Here is an 18186-nt window from a genome sequence, read left to right as displayed (position 1 = left end):
GAAGACTATACAACAATGACATCCAGTGGTATTGAGTATGCCCACATATTTTTGTTACTAGATTTGCAACATTGTTGATTATCAGGATACTGTTACCAAATAGATACTATTGTATCATAAGGAATACAACCAGTTTCCCTATAACACAACAACTACACAGTGGTTTAAACATTTGCCCACTACTTTTTCACGACCAGAGTCCTAATTATATGTACATAAATTCTGTGGATTTAGGTATGACCAACCAATAAATGAACACCAATTGAGAGTTCACGACACCAATACTATTTAATAAGTTTTTATTTTCACAACATGTTATTTTATTTATAATTCACTTCAGGCATGTCATTTTATTTTAAATTGAATAAAAAAAAGGGTTATATTTTACATTTATTATTAGTGCGCCAACAAAGAGGACATTTCTGTTTCTTCTTTTCTTGCTGTGTATGGACAATGTCACTGACGATGCGCACTCCTGTGCGACTTCAGTGACCTCGTCCGTTGGACTTATAGGCGTTATCGTCAGCAGGGGCCATGCTGCCAAATGCACCATGGCCCTGACATTGTTCCGTCGCTGCCAGCATCGGCTAGTTGCGAGCGAGGTCAGTACCCACCAGAAATAGTCTAGAGCACAGGTTCTCAAACTCTGTCCTCAGGACCCCAAACAGTGCATGTTTTCCAGGTTTCCTCACAGAATCACAAGAGAAATAATTAGCTCCATCTGTGGATCTTATAAAATGTGTCAGTGAGTAATGAATACACCTGTGCTCCTGCTAGGTGACCTAGAAAATGTGACCTTTGTGGGGTCCTGAGGACCGAGTTTGAGAACTACTTGTCTAGTGTGTACCCCGCTTTACACATCTTCCCATCTCTGCAAAGTTAGCCCTCCTAAAATCAAACACCTTTGTTTTTGTGTGGAATGAGTTGGTCCCTGTCTTTTTACTACTAAACCATACTGTTTGATGGACATTGGATCCACCAACATTTACATCTAATATCCTGTTACCATTTATATTAAGTTTAGTATTGAATCTTTGTGAGATGACTTGTTGAGATGACCTGCTATGCAAGGGATTACATATGACACAGAGGGCCTGATTCAGAGCTGGACGCTATTTGCGGATGCTCGTTCAGAAAAAGGGGCTGGCTATTTAAATTAAGTGCTCGCTGTTTGCGGTCTGTTGACGCCTCTATGTCTGAATGAGCGAACAAAACATGCGCTCACTTTTTAGGAAAAAACGCCCCCTGGCCACTCGCATCCTACATCATCTCCGCTATTTATTTGATTAATCGAGTACATCGAAAGGCGTATGAACTGCTCGCAGTGCTTGTGGTTGGTTTTTCCTACCGCAATCATGCGAGCAGTTCAGGCTGAAAGACAACCAAGTGACGTGGTCAATGACGCTGCTTTGTTAATTATGCACACCCTTAAAACGCCCGTTTTGACCATTTGGCACGCCTGCGTTCGGATCTCCACTCCCCGTTTTCAAGCACCTTCCCCTGTTACCACCCACAAATGCCTCATTCTGTCAATCAAATTAGTAGGCATTCGCTATTTTGCGAGCACACGATTTTCGGCCGTACTGACTGGTTCGCGCATGCGTACTAAAAACCATACGCATGTGCAGATGTGCGAACATCGCTCAGAACGAACGAGCGGCCACTTACGAGCGGCTCTGAATCAGGCCCAGAGTATCTTGCTAAAGTGTATGCACATGCCATTATACAGACCGACCACTGACTACAGTTCCCAGGAGCCTCTGCAGCTGCTCATACAGTCAACAGGACATCACATGGGCTGTGTCAGCTGGTATGGGAAGATACCGTTGGAAGCAAGTGGAAGTTGGTCCAGGAAAAGTGTGTGAAGGAGGAGGTTCAGCAGTAAGCTCTAGTGTCAGATAGGAGATACACAGGGGTCTATTTACTAAGCAGTGTTAAGAGACAAAGTGAAAGGAGATAAGGTGCCAGCCAATCAGCTCTCAACTGTCATTTTTCAAACACAGCCTGTGACATGGCAGTTAGGAGCTGATTGGCTTGTCTCTTAACACTGCTTAGTAAATAGACCCCACAGAGAGAAAGTGTTATATGCAGTAAGAGACAGCAGCAGAAGTAGATATAAAGAGCAGAGAAGAGACAAGTGCATCGACCAGAGTAGCGGAATCGCAGAGCTGAGCAGTAACGATATCAATGGATGCAAATCGGCAGTAGGAGGCCTTGCAAGCATGAGGGACTGTTTACGCTACAGGAAAAAGTTTTGCAGAGGGGGAGATATACTAAGCTTTGGAGAGAGATGTGGATGGAGATAAAGTACCAACCAATCAGCTCCTGTCATTTTTTAAACCCAAAACAAAAAAGTTTTCCTATTATGGAGCACTCACTGACTAATATTAATTATAAATACAGTATAAAGTGACCCATAGTAAATTTAAAACATAACTTTTATTGACCCTCCAATAAAAAAAATGGTCAGCTATATATTTAACAAAGTTTTTAATTTTTATTTAAAAATTGTGTATAAGTGAATTAAAAACTGTTATTCACAGCTTGTTACTTATCTTTATTTTACTACACACCATACTGATAAATAATTAAACCAATACAAATAAGAAAAAAGAAAAGTCTGCGTTAGACAAATCAGTCAATAATTGAGTGCACCTGCAGCATGCTATTCCAGGGGCTTTGCTGCCCCACCGTAAATCACAAAGTAGCAAACGTCAAGAATGTATCGAACTAAATCATAGACATTAACAAAAATGCACGGGGGTTTACCTCAAATACTAAGTATCCCCGGATGTATGAATGAGGGACCGCAGTAGGTATCTCCAATAACTGCTGCGATCCCCCCAGTCCCGCTGGCAGGTGCTTCCCCCATAGGTTTCTATGGGGGATGCGATGCTGCCAAATGTACCAATATCTGGAATGCGAAGCATTCCCGATATTGGCCCCAGCAGCTAACGCCATCTGAAGATAGCGTTAGCCGCTGTAGTCTATAGGCACTTACCGCATATCAGCCAGCGGAGGGATCTTCCAGATCCCTCCGCCGGCAATGGGTGCCGCTCATGTGCAGTACGCGGGGGACTGCACATACGCATCAGCCCCGCATGCACTCCGGCCACATCGCAGGAACGGGCTCCTTTCGGAGCCAGTCACCCTGCATGTGCCAGTTAATACATCTGGCTGCTATGATCGCATTTTGCAATGCGATAATGGGCGGTACTGCATGCCCTGATCGCATTGCAAAATGCGATCATTAATAAATGGGCCTCTAAGTGCTGGAAAGCAGTTATCCAAATAATGTAAATGTCTATCCTGCAAAAATTATATCAATAGCAGTATCTCAGCTTGTTAAATAGTATTGTAACTGTTGTATACAGTCTTTTTTTACTGTGAAGAAATAAAATCAGACTACCTTTAATCGCATCAATTCAGGCTGTATTAGACAGTAAAGTCTGTGGCGTCCCCCAGCAGCTTCACAAATCTACTCACTTACTCCAGCTGGCTATGGCCCTCATTCAGAGCCACTCGCTAGCGGCAGTACGCTCGTTCCGAGCGATGTTCGCACATCTGCGCATGCGTACGGTTTTTAGTACGCATGCGCGAACCAGTCAGTGCGGCTGAAAATCGTTTGTACGCAATATAGCGAGTGCCTGCTATTTTGAGTGACAGAATGAGGCGTATGTGGGTGGTAACAGGGGAAGGTGCTTGAAAACGGGGAGTGGAGATCCGAACGCAGGCGTGCTTAAAGGTCAAAACGGGCGTTTTAAGGGAGTGCATAATTAATACAGCAGCGTCATTGACCACGTCACTTGTTTTTTTTTAACTCAGAACTGCTCGCAAAATAGCGGTTGAAAAAACCAACCACAAGAATAGCGATCAGTTCATACGCTGTACGATGTACTCGATTAATCTAATAAATAGCGGACATGACGTATGGTGCGAGCGGCCAGGGGGCGTTTTTATCAAATAAACGAGCGTATGTTTTGATCGCTCGTTCAGACTTAGAGGTGTGAACAGACTGCAATTTGCGAACGGATCATTTGAATAGCCACCCCTTGTTTTTGAACGAACGACCGCAAATAGCGAACGGCTCTGAATCAGGCCCTATGTTCCGTACTGCGGGGATAGGGTCTGTGGTGATGGTATTTCCTCCACTCATAAGAGGGTAGATGTATTATAGTGGCACTTAACGTGCTACTATAATGCTTCCCCTCTTTACCGGGACGAAGCAGGAAGCACTACCGATGAGATGTATGAACATCTTATCGGCCGGAGAGCGGCTGCGTTAACTCCCCCCTCCGGCGCTACCCGCTAAAGACCACAACGCATCATCCTAGTGTTGCTGCACTGTGCGTCAGTCCTGGAGCAGCAGGATCAACGCTGTCCCTGCTGTGGGGATAGGGCAGTGCCAGGCTGTAGCTGTTGATAGCGACAGCTACAGTGGGCCGAACGGTCAGGCGATCTGACCGTTCATACATGGCCCAGGCTAATGGCGCTGCTATCTTGTAGATAGCAGCGCCGATAGTGGCAGGGGCGCCCCTGTCATTTACAGCCCAAACCCCCGATCATACATCGGGGAGAAGTGGTATAAGTGCACATAACGTGCGCTGATACCGCTTCAGAGCTTCATCCATCTCCCCCATGGACTTTAAGTGCTGTTGTGAGTGCAGCTCCCAGTGCTGCTTATAGTAGGATTGCACTCTCCGTCTGGTGTCCGACCGTATCAAAGTACATAAACACCAACAGCGTGTACAGGCCCCTGTTCAATTCAGCATCAGCCGCAGCATAAATTCGGCAATGGCAGCTGGAGTAGCAGTGGCAATAGGTTTTCTTCATCCAAATACACATTCAGGATAGTGCTGAGCGAATCCACCAGCTCCACAACAGTCATAGACAGGGACAGTGACACGTTTCGTCTACTCTGTAGACTTTTTCAAGCCTCTGATTTAGTTACATTCTTGACATTTGCTACTAAATAATTAAATCAGGCCAGATGTCCAAAATGCCATTATACCCATTTACAGTTTCTAAATAGACTTCATATAACATGTTCAATGATGATAACCAAAAGGTGTTATATATACTCCAATATGTTGTTAATTATTGTGTTCTCAGTCAATCCTGTTCTCTTAGGAATTTAGCAAATCCCACATTTTACTATACAACACGCATGTGGAGAGTATACTCCTGTTTCTTATCTCATGTCCACTTTGTACTCCCACATCAGGAGCTAGCCTGGGCCCAGGGTGTGCGGGACACAACGCACACCCTGCACCAATATTTTTAATACTTATCTCTCTGGAGTCCAACATCGGCGCTATCCGCGCATTAAAAATCGCTTGGACAATAGGCACCTCTGCCATTTTCCCAGCATTTTGCGCATGCGCAGTAGAGAAATGGCAGGGAAAATGGCTGCCGCACTATTTTTCCGATGACCTGCGCATGCGCAGTAGATTTTTAGCACAATTTATTAAGAGATTATTATATATGCACTCTAGTATGAAGTTAGTTGTGTTCTCCATCAATTCTATTCAATTAGGAATTAAGCAAATCCCAGTTTACTGTACAACATACATATGGAGCTTACACTCCTGTCCCTTATTTCATGTGCATTTGTCATTCCCATGTCAGAAGCTAGTTAAATCAGCAGTTTTAAGAGATTATTGTATATGCACTCTAGTGTGATGTTAATTATTGTGTTCTCAGGGCCTGATTCACTACGGATCGTGGCTGCGATTACGCATACAGTCTCACTGTGATGATATGCTAATCCATTGCAATCACTATGCCATTGCAGCACTACATAAGGACGCCCACCTTACCTTACACACATCCATAATGTTTAGCAAGACTGCAAAGCCATCGGTAACATCGAGTACCATCGGAGCCTCACGCACACTTGCACAAGGTCAGACCTTACTTTGAAATTGCTAACCTTCTGGTATGTAGTGAGTGCTCAGGCTGTGTATGCCATCGCAGTGGATAATTTATGCACGCCCTTGCAAAGGCGTTGAAATGCCCTAGAACGCCTGTGTTTCGCCGACCATTCTCTCGTCGCCTCCCACAAATGGCACTTCCTGTCAATCACTCTGCGATGGGTCTGCGTAGTCACTGCCCCGATTGCAGTGGTCGTGCGCAGAACGCAACAATCGGCCGATAGCCTGTGTAATTGCAGTTGCAATCCTTGCTGAATCAGGCCCTCAGTCAATTATATTCAGTTTGGCAAATCCCACAGCTTACTGTACACCACATATATGGAGCATGGACTCCTGTCTCCTATATCATGTCTGCTTTATACTCCCACATCAGGAGCTAGTTAATTCTGCAGTTTTAAAAGATTAAGGAAATGCTGGATGTGCATGTACAGATCTAAAAACATTGGCCCTCATTCAGAGCCGTACGCTCGGAGCAGAGCGCATGCTCTAAATGAGGGCCGCCCTCCATAATTATGGAGCGTCCTCCTGGACGCTCGTATAGCTGTGGGTCACCACCCACAGCCTATACGAGCGTGCAGTTTGATGGCCGCGATGGTCTTGACCATCGCGACCATCGCCACTGCGAGCCGGAGCCTGCGGTTGAGTTTTTCAACCGCAAGGCCCGGAGTGATTTTGGCTCTATCAGAGCCAAAATCACTCCCACTGACATCACTAGTGATGTCAGTGGGCCGGCTTCTGACGGTAGGCGTTCCCTTGGGAACGCCCCCGTCAGGGAGGCACGCCCCCGGCACGCCCACCAAAGGGGGCGTGCTGTCAATCAACATCGACAGCACGCCCCCTTTGATCAGACACAACGAGCGAAGGAAAGTCCTTCGCTCGTTGCGTCTGGCGCATGCGCACAACGGAGCTCCCGCCGTCATGCGCATGCGCAGTGCACAACATCGACCCACTTGCGAGCGGACAGCCGCTCGCGAGTGGGTCTGAATCAGGCCCATTGTTCAATTGCGACAAAATTTATTCAGCGTCCACCTCTGAATCTGTCCCACTATACAAACCCCAGGGCTGGATTAACAACATGGAGGTCGCCCTGGGGCCCACACACATAGCTACATCACCAGTGTGGTAGGGATGGCCTTCGACCGGTGATGATTCAAAATCATCGATAGCTTATGGTCGATGTTGAATACTTTTACCATCGAAGGCAGGGAACCAGATGGTTTCCCGCCATCGATGGTAGCTGTATACCTGATGGGTTTTTTTCCCGCTGTTTTCAGAGTTGCTGCTGCCCAGAGCTGCTAGGTTGTCAGCCAGCAGCCCTGCGCCATCTCTGCCTCTTACACTATGTGAATCAGCCGGGAATGGGATGTCATTCACAGCTCAGCCCTGCCCCCGGCTCTCTATGAACAGAGCCTGCCGCAGTGAATGTGCAAATACGATGCTAAAACCATCGAAGGCACCACACTTAGGGCCTGATTCAGAGATGGACAAACGGCTGTGCAATTCCGTCCATTTAAAATGCAAATGCAACGGGTTAGCGTACATCTCTGAATCAGGCCCTTAGTAGTTACCGGCCATCGATTTGTTTGTGTAACCATCGTCATCGATGGCAACCATCAATGGATGCCACACCGATGGCCATTCTTAGTGTGGTGGACATTGATGGGAGCCTGACCCGTACTGCGTATGTGCAGTATGGGTCCTGCGTGCTTGCAGACTTTAGTGACTGACAGTCTGCTGCTGTTTGTGAGTGGGGAGGGAGCGGCGATGGCTTCCGTTTCTCGAAACAGAGGCGTCTCTCCACCATTAGGGGGAGGGAAGACACCAGGAACTCCGTCAGCTGACAGAGATTTCCTTCCTCTCATCTGCGGCGGCTGGCTTGCATGACCCCATGGGTCACTTAGCCGGCCGATGTTCTCACAGATTATCCGATGCTGCATTGTACAACGCAGCTCAAACAAATAGTGCATGCAGGAGGTGTGATACCTCCTGCTGCATTACCGTAATTGCAAGGACGGAAGTATATTATATACACACTATACGCTGCGGCTCTTGGCGGGCCTGCACTTAATACTTACAATTTTACATGCTTGCCTACTTTTGAAAAGGCATTTCAGGGAGATTGTGAAAGTAACACTATGAGTGCAGTAAAGTGGGTGTGTACTGCTACATCTGAGAGGCGTGTCATACAATTGGCTTACATCTAAATGTAAATGAGCCCCATAGCAGTTAGTAAGATCTACTTGTTGAGGAAATCACACTTTACATGTAGCAGTAGGGATCATTGTGCCTTATACCCAATGCAGGGAACTGATACTAAAGATCCCATTTGAATGTATATCTCTATGTTGGTTTTTAATATAACAGCTACATAATGTGGGTAAGGTGCAATCAGGGAGATTGTTAGACTCTTCAGGGAGTATGCTGCTATTTCAGGGAGTCTTCCTGACAATCATGGAGAGTTGGCAAGTATGCAATTTTATTGGTAGAGGCCCCACAATATATGTGCTACGAGGCACCCACAGACCTTAGGGCCTGATTCAGACCCACTCGCGAGCGGCTGTCCGCTCGCAAGTGGGTCGATGGTGTGCACTGAGCATGCGCACGACGGAGGGAGCTCCGTCGTGCGCATGCGCCAGACGCGACAAGCGAAGGACTTTCCTTCGCTCGTTGTGTCTGATCAAAGGGGGCGTGCTGTCGATGTTGATTGGTGGGCGTGCCTCCCAGACGGGGCGTTCCCAAGGGAACGCCTACCGTCAGAAGCCGGCCAGTGGATGTCAGTGGGAGTGATTTTGGCTCTGATAGAGCCAAAATCACTCCGGGCCTTGCAGTTGAGAAACTCAACCGCAGGCTCCGGCTCGCAGTGGCGATGGTCAAGACCATCGCGGCCATCAACCTGCACGCTCGTATAGGCTGTGGGTGGTGACCCACAGCTATACGAGCGTCCAGGAGGATGCTCCATAATTATGGAGGACGGCCCTCATTCAGAGCGTGCGCTCTGCTCAGAGCGTCCGGCTCTGAATGAGGGCCTTAATCCGGCCCAATCCACGTTATCTACATTTTGTCTATAACTTTAGATCTGCAGAAATTCCTGTTGTAATGGATGTGTTTTGGCACTTCAGTAAATAATAAATTACACTTTTCAAAAGGAAAGTCTGCGTGTTCTCTCTCACCCTCTGAAATGTACAAAAATGTGATGTTTTTTAATTACTATTAATCCTGTGTGATGCTGCACCGAGATAAGTGGGAGAGAGGAATCGAGGCTCGTACACATACAGATCATCACACCACATAGGGTTACACTTATTATTGTTATTATTATACCCGATGGTCCCTGCCAGGAGGCAGCGGCCGGGACAGGCAGAGCAGAGCTGCATTGCAAGCTGGGATTCGTAGTTCATAGCTGTCAGTCACGTGACAGGCGGAGGTCCTGATTGGTCTGTGTGTAGACACGTAGTGGGAGAGGTCGGAAGTCTACATAGCTGCAGAGAAGAAGAGGATCAAAGCGAAGAGAATGTCTCTAACGCTGTATATGACATCGGTGACCAGTTCTCGGGAGGTGAGAGCAGTTTGGGGGCTGCGTGTGTCATTGTCACTGGTGGAGGGTACATGCTGCAACCTATATAGGCACAGTAATATAGTACAGGGCTGATAGTTGGGGTAGTGTAGGGTCCATGCACACCAATCACATCCTAGATGCCCAAACACAGCGGTTCTCAAACTCGGTCCTCAGGACCCCACACAGTTCACATTTTCCAAGTCACCCAGCAGGTGCACAGGTGTGTTCATTATTCACTGACACATTTTAAAAGATCCACAGGTGGAGCTAATTATTTCACTTTGATTCTGTGAGGAGATCTGGAAAACATGCATTGTTTGGGGTCCTGAGGACAGAGTTTGATTACCTGTACCCTAACCTCTAATAATGTTCTTTAGCAGGTTTTTATTGTTACTTTGTGACACCCCATAGGAACATTAAAGGGGGATGATCAGATGTGCTAGTTTGTCATATCTGATCAGTGTAGAGAAAGAATATTGCTGAAATATTGTGCAATTTATTACTGCAGGCACATTGTTTCTTAGTAATCATTTTTGGCATATTGCCGATATGTTGGTAATTCATTAATGTTTATTGCAAGTTTTTATACTGTCTTTCACATGCTGATTAGATTTCTATATTGTATGCCAGCGATTGCGAAATACTAATACTACAGCATAACCAGTGGCAAAACAAAAACAGCCACTCAGCGGATTCCTTCTACTCTTGTTCCAGGTGCTTTGCTGTGATGCAAACCTTATTCATTATTAGCTACTTTTGCTTCCTGGTAATATTGTTTGACCTCTTCCTCTTTTTTTAACTGTCAGCCATCTATAACTTAAATTGTTGATTGCTTTATTGTCATTGTTTGCCCCAGGCAGTATTTTCCCCAGAGTTTTTGCCAGCATAACTGTTAATTTTCTTTCACCTGCACTTCCCATGGTTCTTTGTGATCTAAAAAAAAATCCACCTCCACCCAGATTCAGTCTCATCAGAATGAAATCACGCGAGTTTTGGACACAAACAAAATTCCATATGAGCAAGTGGATATATCAGTAGACAAGTGTCTCCTTGAGGATATGAGAAAAAAGGCAGGAAACCCCACTGCAGTTCCTCCTCTATTGGTCCGCGGGGACAAGTTTATTGGGGTAAGAGTTTTATTCATTTATAAATAGTGTTTATTTAAGGTACCTTGTTAGCACAAGGGTTTACAAAATTATGTATAATTCAATAGCTATGTCAACAAATCTAGGAGGTATTTGCACATTCTCCCTTAAACCCATGACAAAAAGTTAGGCACCAACGATAAATGTTCAGGTGCTATGGCTAGCCTTCTGTTAGGGATGTAGTTATGTGACTTGCTGCTGCCGGTCACAATCCTGACTGCAGAATGCTGGCAAAGGATTTATGATAGGCGTCGAAATACCGATGCCTATCATAATCCCGTTTCTGGAATCCAGGATGAGGCGTGCCCGCACGAGGTAAGTCCGGGGCGCCCGTCCTGTTAGCCGCGGGGAGGGTTAAGTTTAGGGTAGTTAGCGTTGGGTATTAGAGGGGGAGGTTAGAGTTAGGCACCCCTAGGGGGGAGGGTTAGGCACCCCCAGGGAGAGGTTAGGGTCAGGAAGCCCCCCACCCCCGGGAGGGTTAGGTTTAGGGAGCGGTAAGGGGGGGTTAAGGGTTAGGCACTCCTAAGGGAGGGGAGAGGGGAGGGGTTAGATCACTTACCTGGTGCTGTCGAGATTTCCTGCTGTCTGGCTCACGCTGTCGAGATTTGAACCGGCGGCTAAACAGCCGCTGGCATTTCAATTCCTTTCCTTCTGTTAAAACAATTCCTCCTTATGATTTTTTTCCTGAATAACCCAAAGATATAGACTTAAACAAGACTTTTTGGATACCTAGACCCCGAACACTCCCTGGTTTACTATCTTATTGACTTATACAACATCAGAAGAGCATTGTGAAAGAGATGGAAATTAGTGGCTCTCATGCATATCTCCATGCTTACTGGTACATGTAAATTACACACACTAGGAAAACACAAGTAGCAGAAACTCAATACTGCTTGGAAGAATTTCATATCTTGCAAAATTCTAGAATTGCAATAAAACTGTTTTTGAACCAGTTTGCTATAAGGAACCCTCTAGTACAGGGGTGGCCAACCAGTCGGAGGCAAAGAGCCAAAAAATATATTTAGTCAATCGAAAGAGCTGATAGCATGTGCGGGCAAAAAAGGGGTGTGGCCTGTCACAAGGCCACGCCCCATTTTTGTGCGCAAGCCTTTGGTATGACATTTGCAGGAGCATATGACTTTGTGTCACAACCCCGTTTTTAGTCATGCTGGGGGCGAGCCCAGTACATTAAAAATAAACATTTTACATAATCTTCCCAATATACATTTTTCACTGTTGAAGTGAAAGAAAAAGCCAGAGCAACATTGAAATAGCCATGTTCACATAAAATACATATTGAAATCCAGAACCACATAAAATACATTCAGAATGCCAGTGTCCATTATGCTGTGCCCCATATGCAATGCCCCCTGTAGTTGTGCCCATTATGCAATGCCCCCTGTAGTTATGCCCCTTCTGCAATGCCCCCTGTAGTTGTGCCCCTTCTGCAATGCCCCCTGTAGCTGTGCCCATTAAGCAATGCCCCCAGTAGTTGTGGCCCTTATGCAGTGCCCCTGTAGCTGTGCCAATTATGCAATGCCCTCTGCAGTTGTGCCCCTTCTGCAATCCCCCTTGTAGCTGTGCCCATTAAGCAATGCCCCATTAGTTTCCGCCCTTATGCAATTTCCCCTGTACTGTGCCCATTATACAATGCCCCCCAGTAGTTGTCCCTTCTGCAATGCCCCCTGTAGCTGTGCCCATTAAGCATTGCCCCCCAATAGTTGTGCCCTTTCTGCAGTGTCCCCTGTAGCTGTGCCCATTAAGCAATGCCCCCTGTAGCAGTTCCCCTCCTGCAATGCTCCCTGTAGTCGTGCCCCCAGCACTAGCTCCCCCTCCCCTATGAAGAAACTTACCTTTGTGCTGGCACCGCTCCACGACGTCAGGGCCCCCGAGTCCCGCCGCGCAGTCGCTGCTGCTTCTTCTTCTGCCGCCTGCTGGATCTAGCAGACGTGCGGGCTCCTCACATCGAGGATGACGTCACCCGCACACTGCATTACTGGGAACGCTGGCCTCTGAAGCGATCAGAGCCTTCTTTAGCCTCTGATGGCTTTAGAGACCAGCGTTCCCAGTAACAATGGGGGTCTGCCGAGCTGCGAGCCGCATTAGAAGCTCAGAAGAGCCTCATGCGGCTTGAGAGCCGCGGGTTGGCCACCGCTGCTCTTGTATCATTAGAAATAATTTTATACTGTCTGACAACATGGCTGTGGTCAGAGCATTCAATTAATACTTTACTCGGTGAATACTTTCCTTGGTAGTGAGACATAATTATGACCAGAATAGACACGTCCTGTTGGAGCACACTTGTGCAACTCCTCCCTCTTAAAAATATGATCATTAATCCATATTTCAATACATAAAGAGGTTACATGTGGACTTATAGCAACCAATGTGGGCCTGTCCATTTCTTAATTTTCGTGCCTAGGTCTATTGCCTCTTGAACTTCTTGTCATGTGATGAGATTCCCAATGGAAATCCTCTACCGTCGTCCTTACTGCAGAGAGAATACCAATTAATATATTTGATGAGCTAAATGAAAATAATTTTTGTTTTTCCATTTTAACATTATTATATGATGAACATCATGACAATCAATGTCTGTATCCATTCATTTCTTCTTTTCTATACAACAGCTGCTTTGAATCCTACGGGGTCTCCGTACTAAGCCTTGGAGAGAGATAAAGTGCCAACCAATCAGCTCCTGTCACGTTACAGGCTGTTTGAAAAATGACAGGAGCTGATTGGTTGGTACTTTATCTCTCCAAGACTTAGTACATAGACCCCTAATTATTTTACATCAGATTTATCATAATCCTCAACTATTATTATAATGCTTATATATATTGTTTTATTAAAATTGTTTACGATGTATGAGCTATAATTTACACATAGAATAAATTACGTTATTCACTTTTATTTTACACTCCATTAATATGCAGTAGCTCATTCATACCATTAATGTTGGTAAATAAGCATCACCGAAAGTGGTGTTGGAGTATTTTCTTCCATTTCCACCAAGTAAATAGACTGTTCCACATGAAAAGCTCATTGATAAAATAGGTTTACTTAGCTTGGTTTTCCATGAAACCAGTTTAAGTGCAGGTTACAAATGATGACATCAGATGGTTTGCCTCTTGAGTAGCTATTGCATGATAGACATTTGCCTCATGTAAGTTCTATAATGTTGCGTAAACTCTTGAGGTTTTAATAACTTTGTAGTTTAATAATGCCTAGTCCTTCCCATAAGACCTATTTCTTAAATGAATTGTATGTATGTTGCATTAGTACTGTATATCTGCTTTCCTGCTCCTAGCAAACCATCTCTTACCTTATTCTCTCTTATCAAGATGTGAGCCCATCAACATTTCTCTTGAATGGGTAACGCAAATATAATGTCTTCTGTATATGTACTTATGTAATCTTATGTATGATCACCAGTGACAATATGTCACTCTGTTTTTAATTATTAATGTAACCATTACATTACAGATAACTGCAAGAGATGCCCCTGTTTTGGGAGCCAAGAAAAAATGTGTACATTCGTCCATATGCAGAGTTGTAGTCCTCTTTGCGAGCTGGCCACGTCTATCAGTATGTCTGGTTTGAAACTCGCATCATCTTCAGTGCACGCTTGCATTAGCCTATAGTTAGTGAAAAATGTGCATCTAGAGAGGGGTGTAGCGTGGACTGAGCTGGTAGAGCTCATGACCTGTGGGCCGTCCAGTGAAATTCTTTTTTCTTTTTCTTTTTTTTAATCTGGCCACCACTGAGTCCAGGGATGATCCAGAATATGGGGGTGGGTGCTGATCAGGTGATCACCCCCATAACACACAGCTCCCTGCCGGGCCCAGAGCACTGCACAGTACTACAGCAAGTTCCCCTACACTGCCGCACAGTCTCACACGCAGGGATGTGCTCACATCTGGCTGCATAGGGATAGAGAAGCGTCTCTGCCCCAGCACTGCAAGTACCGTAAGTGGCCGCTCTGCCTGCTGCTGTGTACCGCCACCATCACACTGACCACCACTGCTGCTGCCAGTAATCATGTTCTGCTATAGTGCAGCCTGTTAGTAAGTGGCACACTATGGATCGGGACAACCAGGCAAATTTTCATTACCCACCAATCAAGCCCGGATTTTTTTTTTCATGTTGTAGAAAAGTTCTCGGGTACCTGCAGGCTTTATTATAGATAGCAATCTGCCAATTCCTTTACACACACACATAAGTACGTACGTACACACGTAGGTGTTGTGTATACGGGGCCATCAGCTGTAAGTGATGCAGATCAGTTCATTTAATGGGCCATAGTCTGATACTGCCTCATAGATTTAATTTTATTTCTTTTCAATTTATCCCCACAAGCTGGACATGCCTCCTCCCTGGCACACTTCATGATGGTGGGTGGGGGTTGCCATAGAATGCACATGCTCCGGGAGCCATGGTTACACCTCTGCTAGAAACATGCATATTTATGCTTCTGCCAAACTCTGCATAACCCACAGTTGTGTCATAAGCTCCTTACAGAACTTTAGGTAGTCCAAACGCTGCATAACTCCTACTCAGTCACAAGTATTTTCCTTCTAATTTACCAAGTAAAAGACTATTTAAAATGAAAGTATTTGTTATAGTGCTTACATATTTATGATTAGCACAGAACATTAACTTTCTTTTTATTCAAATACTTCCATTTCCCTTATAGACTAGCTACAATTGGCGTTGATCTTCAATAAGTGTGGAATACAGCTAAAATAAATGATTGGCCCCATTGACTGTATTCCCCTTTAAAATAAAACAGTGTGATTTATAGGCGGCTCAGATTGCCCAGATTGAAGAAGCTTTTATATAAAATATGTTGTCACATGACTAACTCAAGTCATAACAGGCAGCTTGTTGGGAGCTGTAGCAGTAACTGCAGAACTGCCAGATTTTCAGTACAAATACTTATGCAACATTAGCTTTACAGTAGTTATAGCTCTTGGTCCTGCCTTGTGAGCCTAATAGGGCTAGTAGAGTTTACTAGGCTCTGGAGTTATGCTGTTACTAATCCCAGCTGAGATTGGCTCCATGTCACTATGGTACATGTTTTCTAGTTGCTACTAAAACATCATAAAAAGGAAGGGTTATCTCAATTGTGTGCACTCAGTTGAAAAAAAAACACTTTCTTTGCTTTTTCCTTGCTTTTATTGATAAGCTTTGCAATGGAGTTATTTAGTAGCATCACAGATATTGTATCTGCATAAATTTATACCTAATTGACAATTATGATACATAAATCGGAAAACTATCTGAAAGATCTCATATATACGATCAATTCACTATACTATCCGTTGTGCATTTTCTTGATACTAAAACATATCGGTTTTGTATCAACAGCAATTAATTTACATACAGCAATATCTACTCAGTTGCTGATTTCTAGGCTGTTACATAGGTAGCCTTGTATTATTTAGTTTTTAGTAAGTTATTGTTTTAATGTCATCTACTTTCAATACACAATCCCTGTCTTTCTGATCTTAGTAGCACTGCTCTGATTGGTTAGAGTGCAAGTACAGTAAATCTGGTTTAGTTATTGCTAACACTGATTTTATTAACACTGACCAATCCGAGCAAAGCTCTGTTGATAGGATAGACAGGCACTACGCATGTCATACGTGACTGACCACCATAAGGAGTAATCTAGCATGGTTTGATAGGGGTTTTATCGCCAAGTGGATTTTAAGCCAGAAGCAAGAGGATGAACCCCGCTGGAACTAGGATATAAAGTGGAAAATAATGGCTGTATGAGATTACCTTTATTTCAGTATAAGATTTTTTTATTTTTTTTTTCCCTATAATTACTTCCTTGGCAAACAGGACCCAATGTCCCCTGGATGTCAGAGCATGCTGGCACTTGGAGGCTTTCAAATGCCAGCATGCCCAGGTAACCATGTGTGTGCTTGTAGTACTAGTGCTAGCATGCACGCCCTTTTGGCTGGTTATGCTGTGGGGCACATAATTTTATTTTTTTTCTTGCAGACCCAGGGATGGTTTGGTACCATGGCAAGGGAACCCATACTGCATGTGCCCTTGCTATAGTGCCCTGGCTGGCAATGCCTAGTGCTGGTAGTGAAATTTTGCGGCAGACGCCTTCTGTCCCCCCCCCTATTGTGCCACTAGTACTAGTTTGGTACATTCTCTTTATTTGTTTTTATTAATTATTTATAACATTATTATCGGCACGGATTTTGCACCAGGGTTCAAACACCTGCAAGTTGTCCGCCTCCAACAGACTCGTACAGTGTTTTTGTTTGATTATTAGCAGCGACAGCATTTTGTGGAGACACAACTTTACTGAATTTTATCCTTATCTACACACCCTCTCCCACTCCCTTCAAACGATGAATGAGGAGGCGTAACTGCTTGATACAAATCAGTCTGCATGTGTACAGTGATTTAGTATGCATGTGCGGTTCAAAAAGATGCATTTTGTGGTTAAAAGAAAAAAAAAATCCCTGCAAAAAGTCTGCATGAACCCAATAATGTGTTGTCAGTTTAATTTAGTTGACTTTTAATCATCCCGGTCATTCTCTTATACAGTCTGCTTTGGGACCATCCTATCACAATTTGCTGCATTTAGCCCCATACAATGTTACAGAAAATACTTGCTATTAACTGTCCATTTGATCTGACAAATCATTGTGTAACTTACTGTGTATACTGTATTTCTCAGTGTTAAAATATTGTTCCTGTTTTAAAATGTTCTCTTCATTACTCCAACCTTCCTTTTATTTGTAGGGCCATGATCAGCTAATGGCTGCTGTGGAGGATGATTGCCTGCTTGCATTCTTAGAGGTGAAAGAATAAACCTGCTCTGCAATGAAAGTCCAATCACCCTGCATCTGTTCTGTCCATCATTTCCTATGTTACACTCTATTGCTAGCCCAGTAGTGTAGCAATTTATTCATTTTTTTTTATTATTATTATTATATTTTTTTTTTACTTTCAATTTTCGGTCATTCCAGTTTTATAAAATTTACATTCCTGAGCTATGTACCATCATCATTCATTCCAAAGTATTACCATTGAACTGGAAATATAGAGACCATTTATTGCCTTGTGATGTTACGGACCCCCTTTCCCCTTCTGGCAGTTTGATGGTCTCCAATCCTCATTCCTATCATAACTGTGAATTCAATTTGTGTGTTTCCTGCCAAAGAGGAAGTAAGTCTTCCAGCTGATTAATAAATTTGTTACACATTAGCTCTGTTCTCATTATTTGTATATGTGGCAAATAGTGGTAGAATTAATTGTGGTGATAAACTGTATGATTCTAAGATTGTTAGAGACTTGGCATGATGCTTTCAGGAGCATAGCTTCATATTTGATCAAGTGTAAATGTAAAATATTTATTTAATACATTCCTCTCATTGCATTCACAAGTGTGACAGCTCTTAAATCATGACCTTATAAGGCATTTCAAATTGCACCCATGACAAATATAGGTGTTACTCTATCTATACTCATACATGGATAGATCTGTCCAATTTTGCTAATTTGTGTAACCAAATTTCAC

General features: G+C 44.2%; 1 protein-coding gene across 1 annotated transcript; it reads left to right on the top strand.

Moving 5' to 3' along the window:
- Positions 1–9368: 9368 nt before the first annotated feature.
- Positions 9369–17873, top strand: SH3BGRL3 (SH3 domain binding glutamate rich protein like 3). Its single transcript, XM_088442080.1, has 3 exons — positions 9369–9489; positions 10449–10616; positions 17409–17873. Exons 1-3 carry the CDS (start codon positions 9445–9447, stop codon positions 17475–17477), a joined length of 282 nt encoding a protein of 93 aa, XP_088298206.1. The 5' UTR covers positions 9369–9444; the 3' UTR covers positions 17478–17873.
- The last annotated feature ends 313 nt before the right edge of the window (positions 17874–18186 follow it).

Source organism: Taudactylus pleione, unplaced genomic scaffold (assembly GCF_031769625.1).
Source record: "Taudactylus pleione unplaced genomic scaffold, aTauple2 ptg000305l, whole genome shotgun sequence".
Taxonomy (NCBI): domain Eukaryota; kingdom Metazoa; phylum Chordata; class Amphibia; order Anura; family Myobatrachidae; genus Taudactylus; species Taudactylus pleione.
This window is presented reverse-complemented; position numbering and strand designations above follow the sequence as displayed.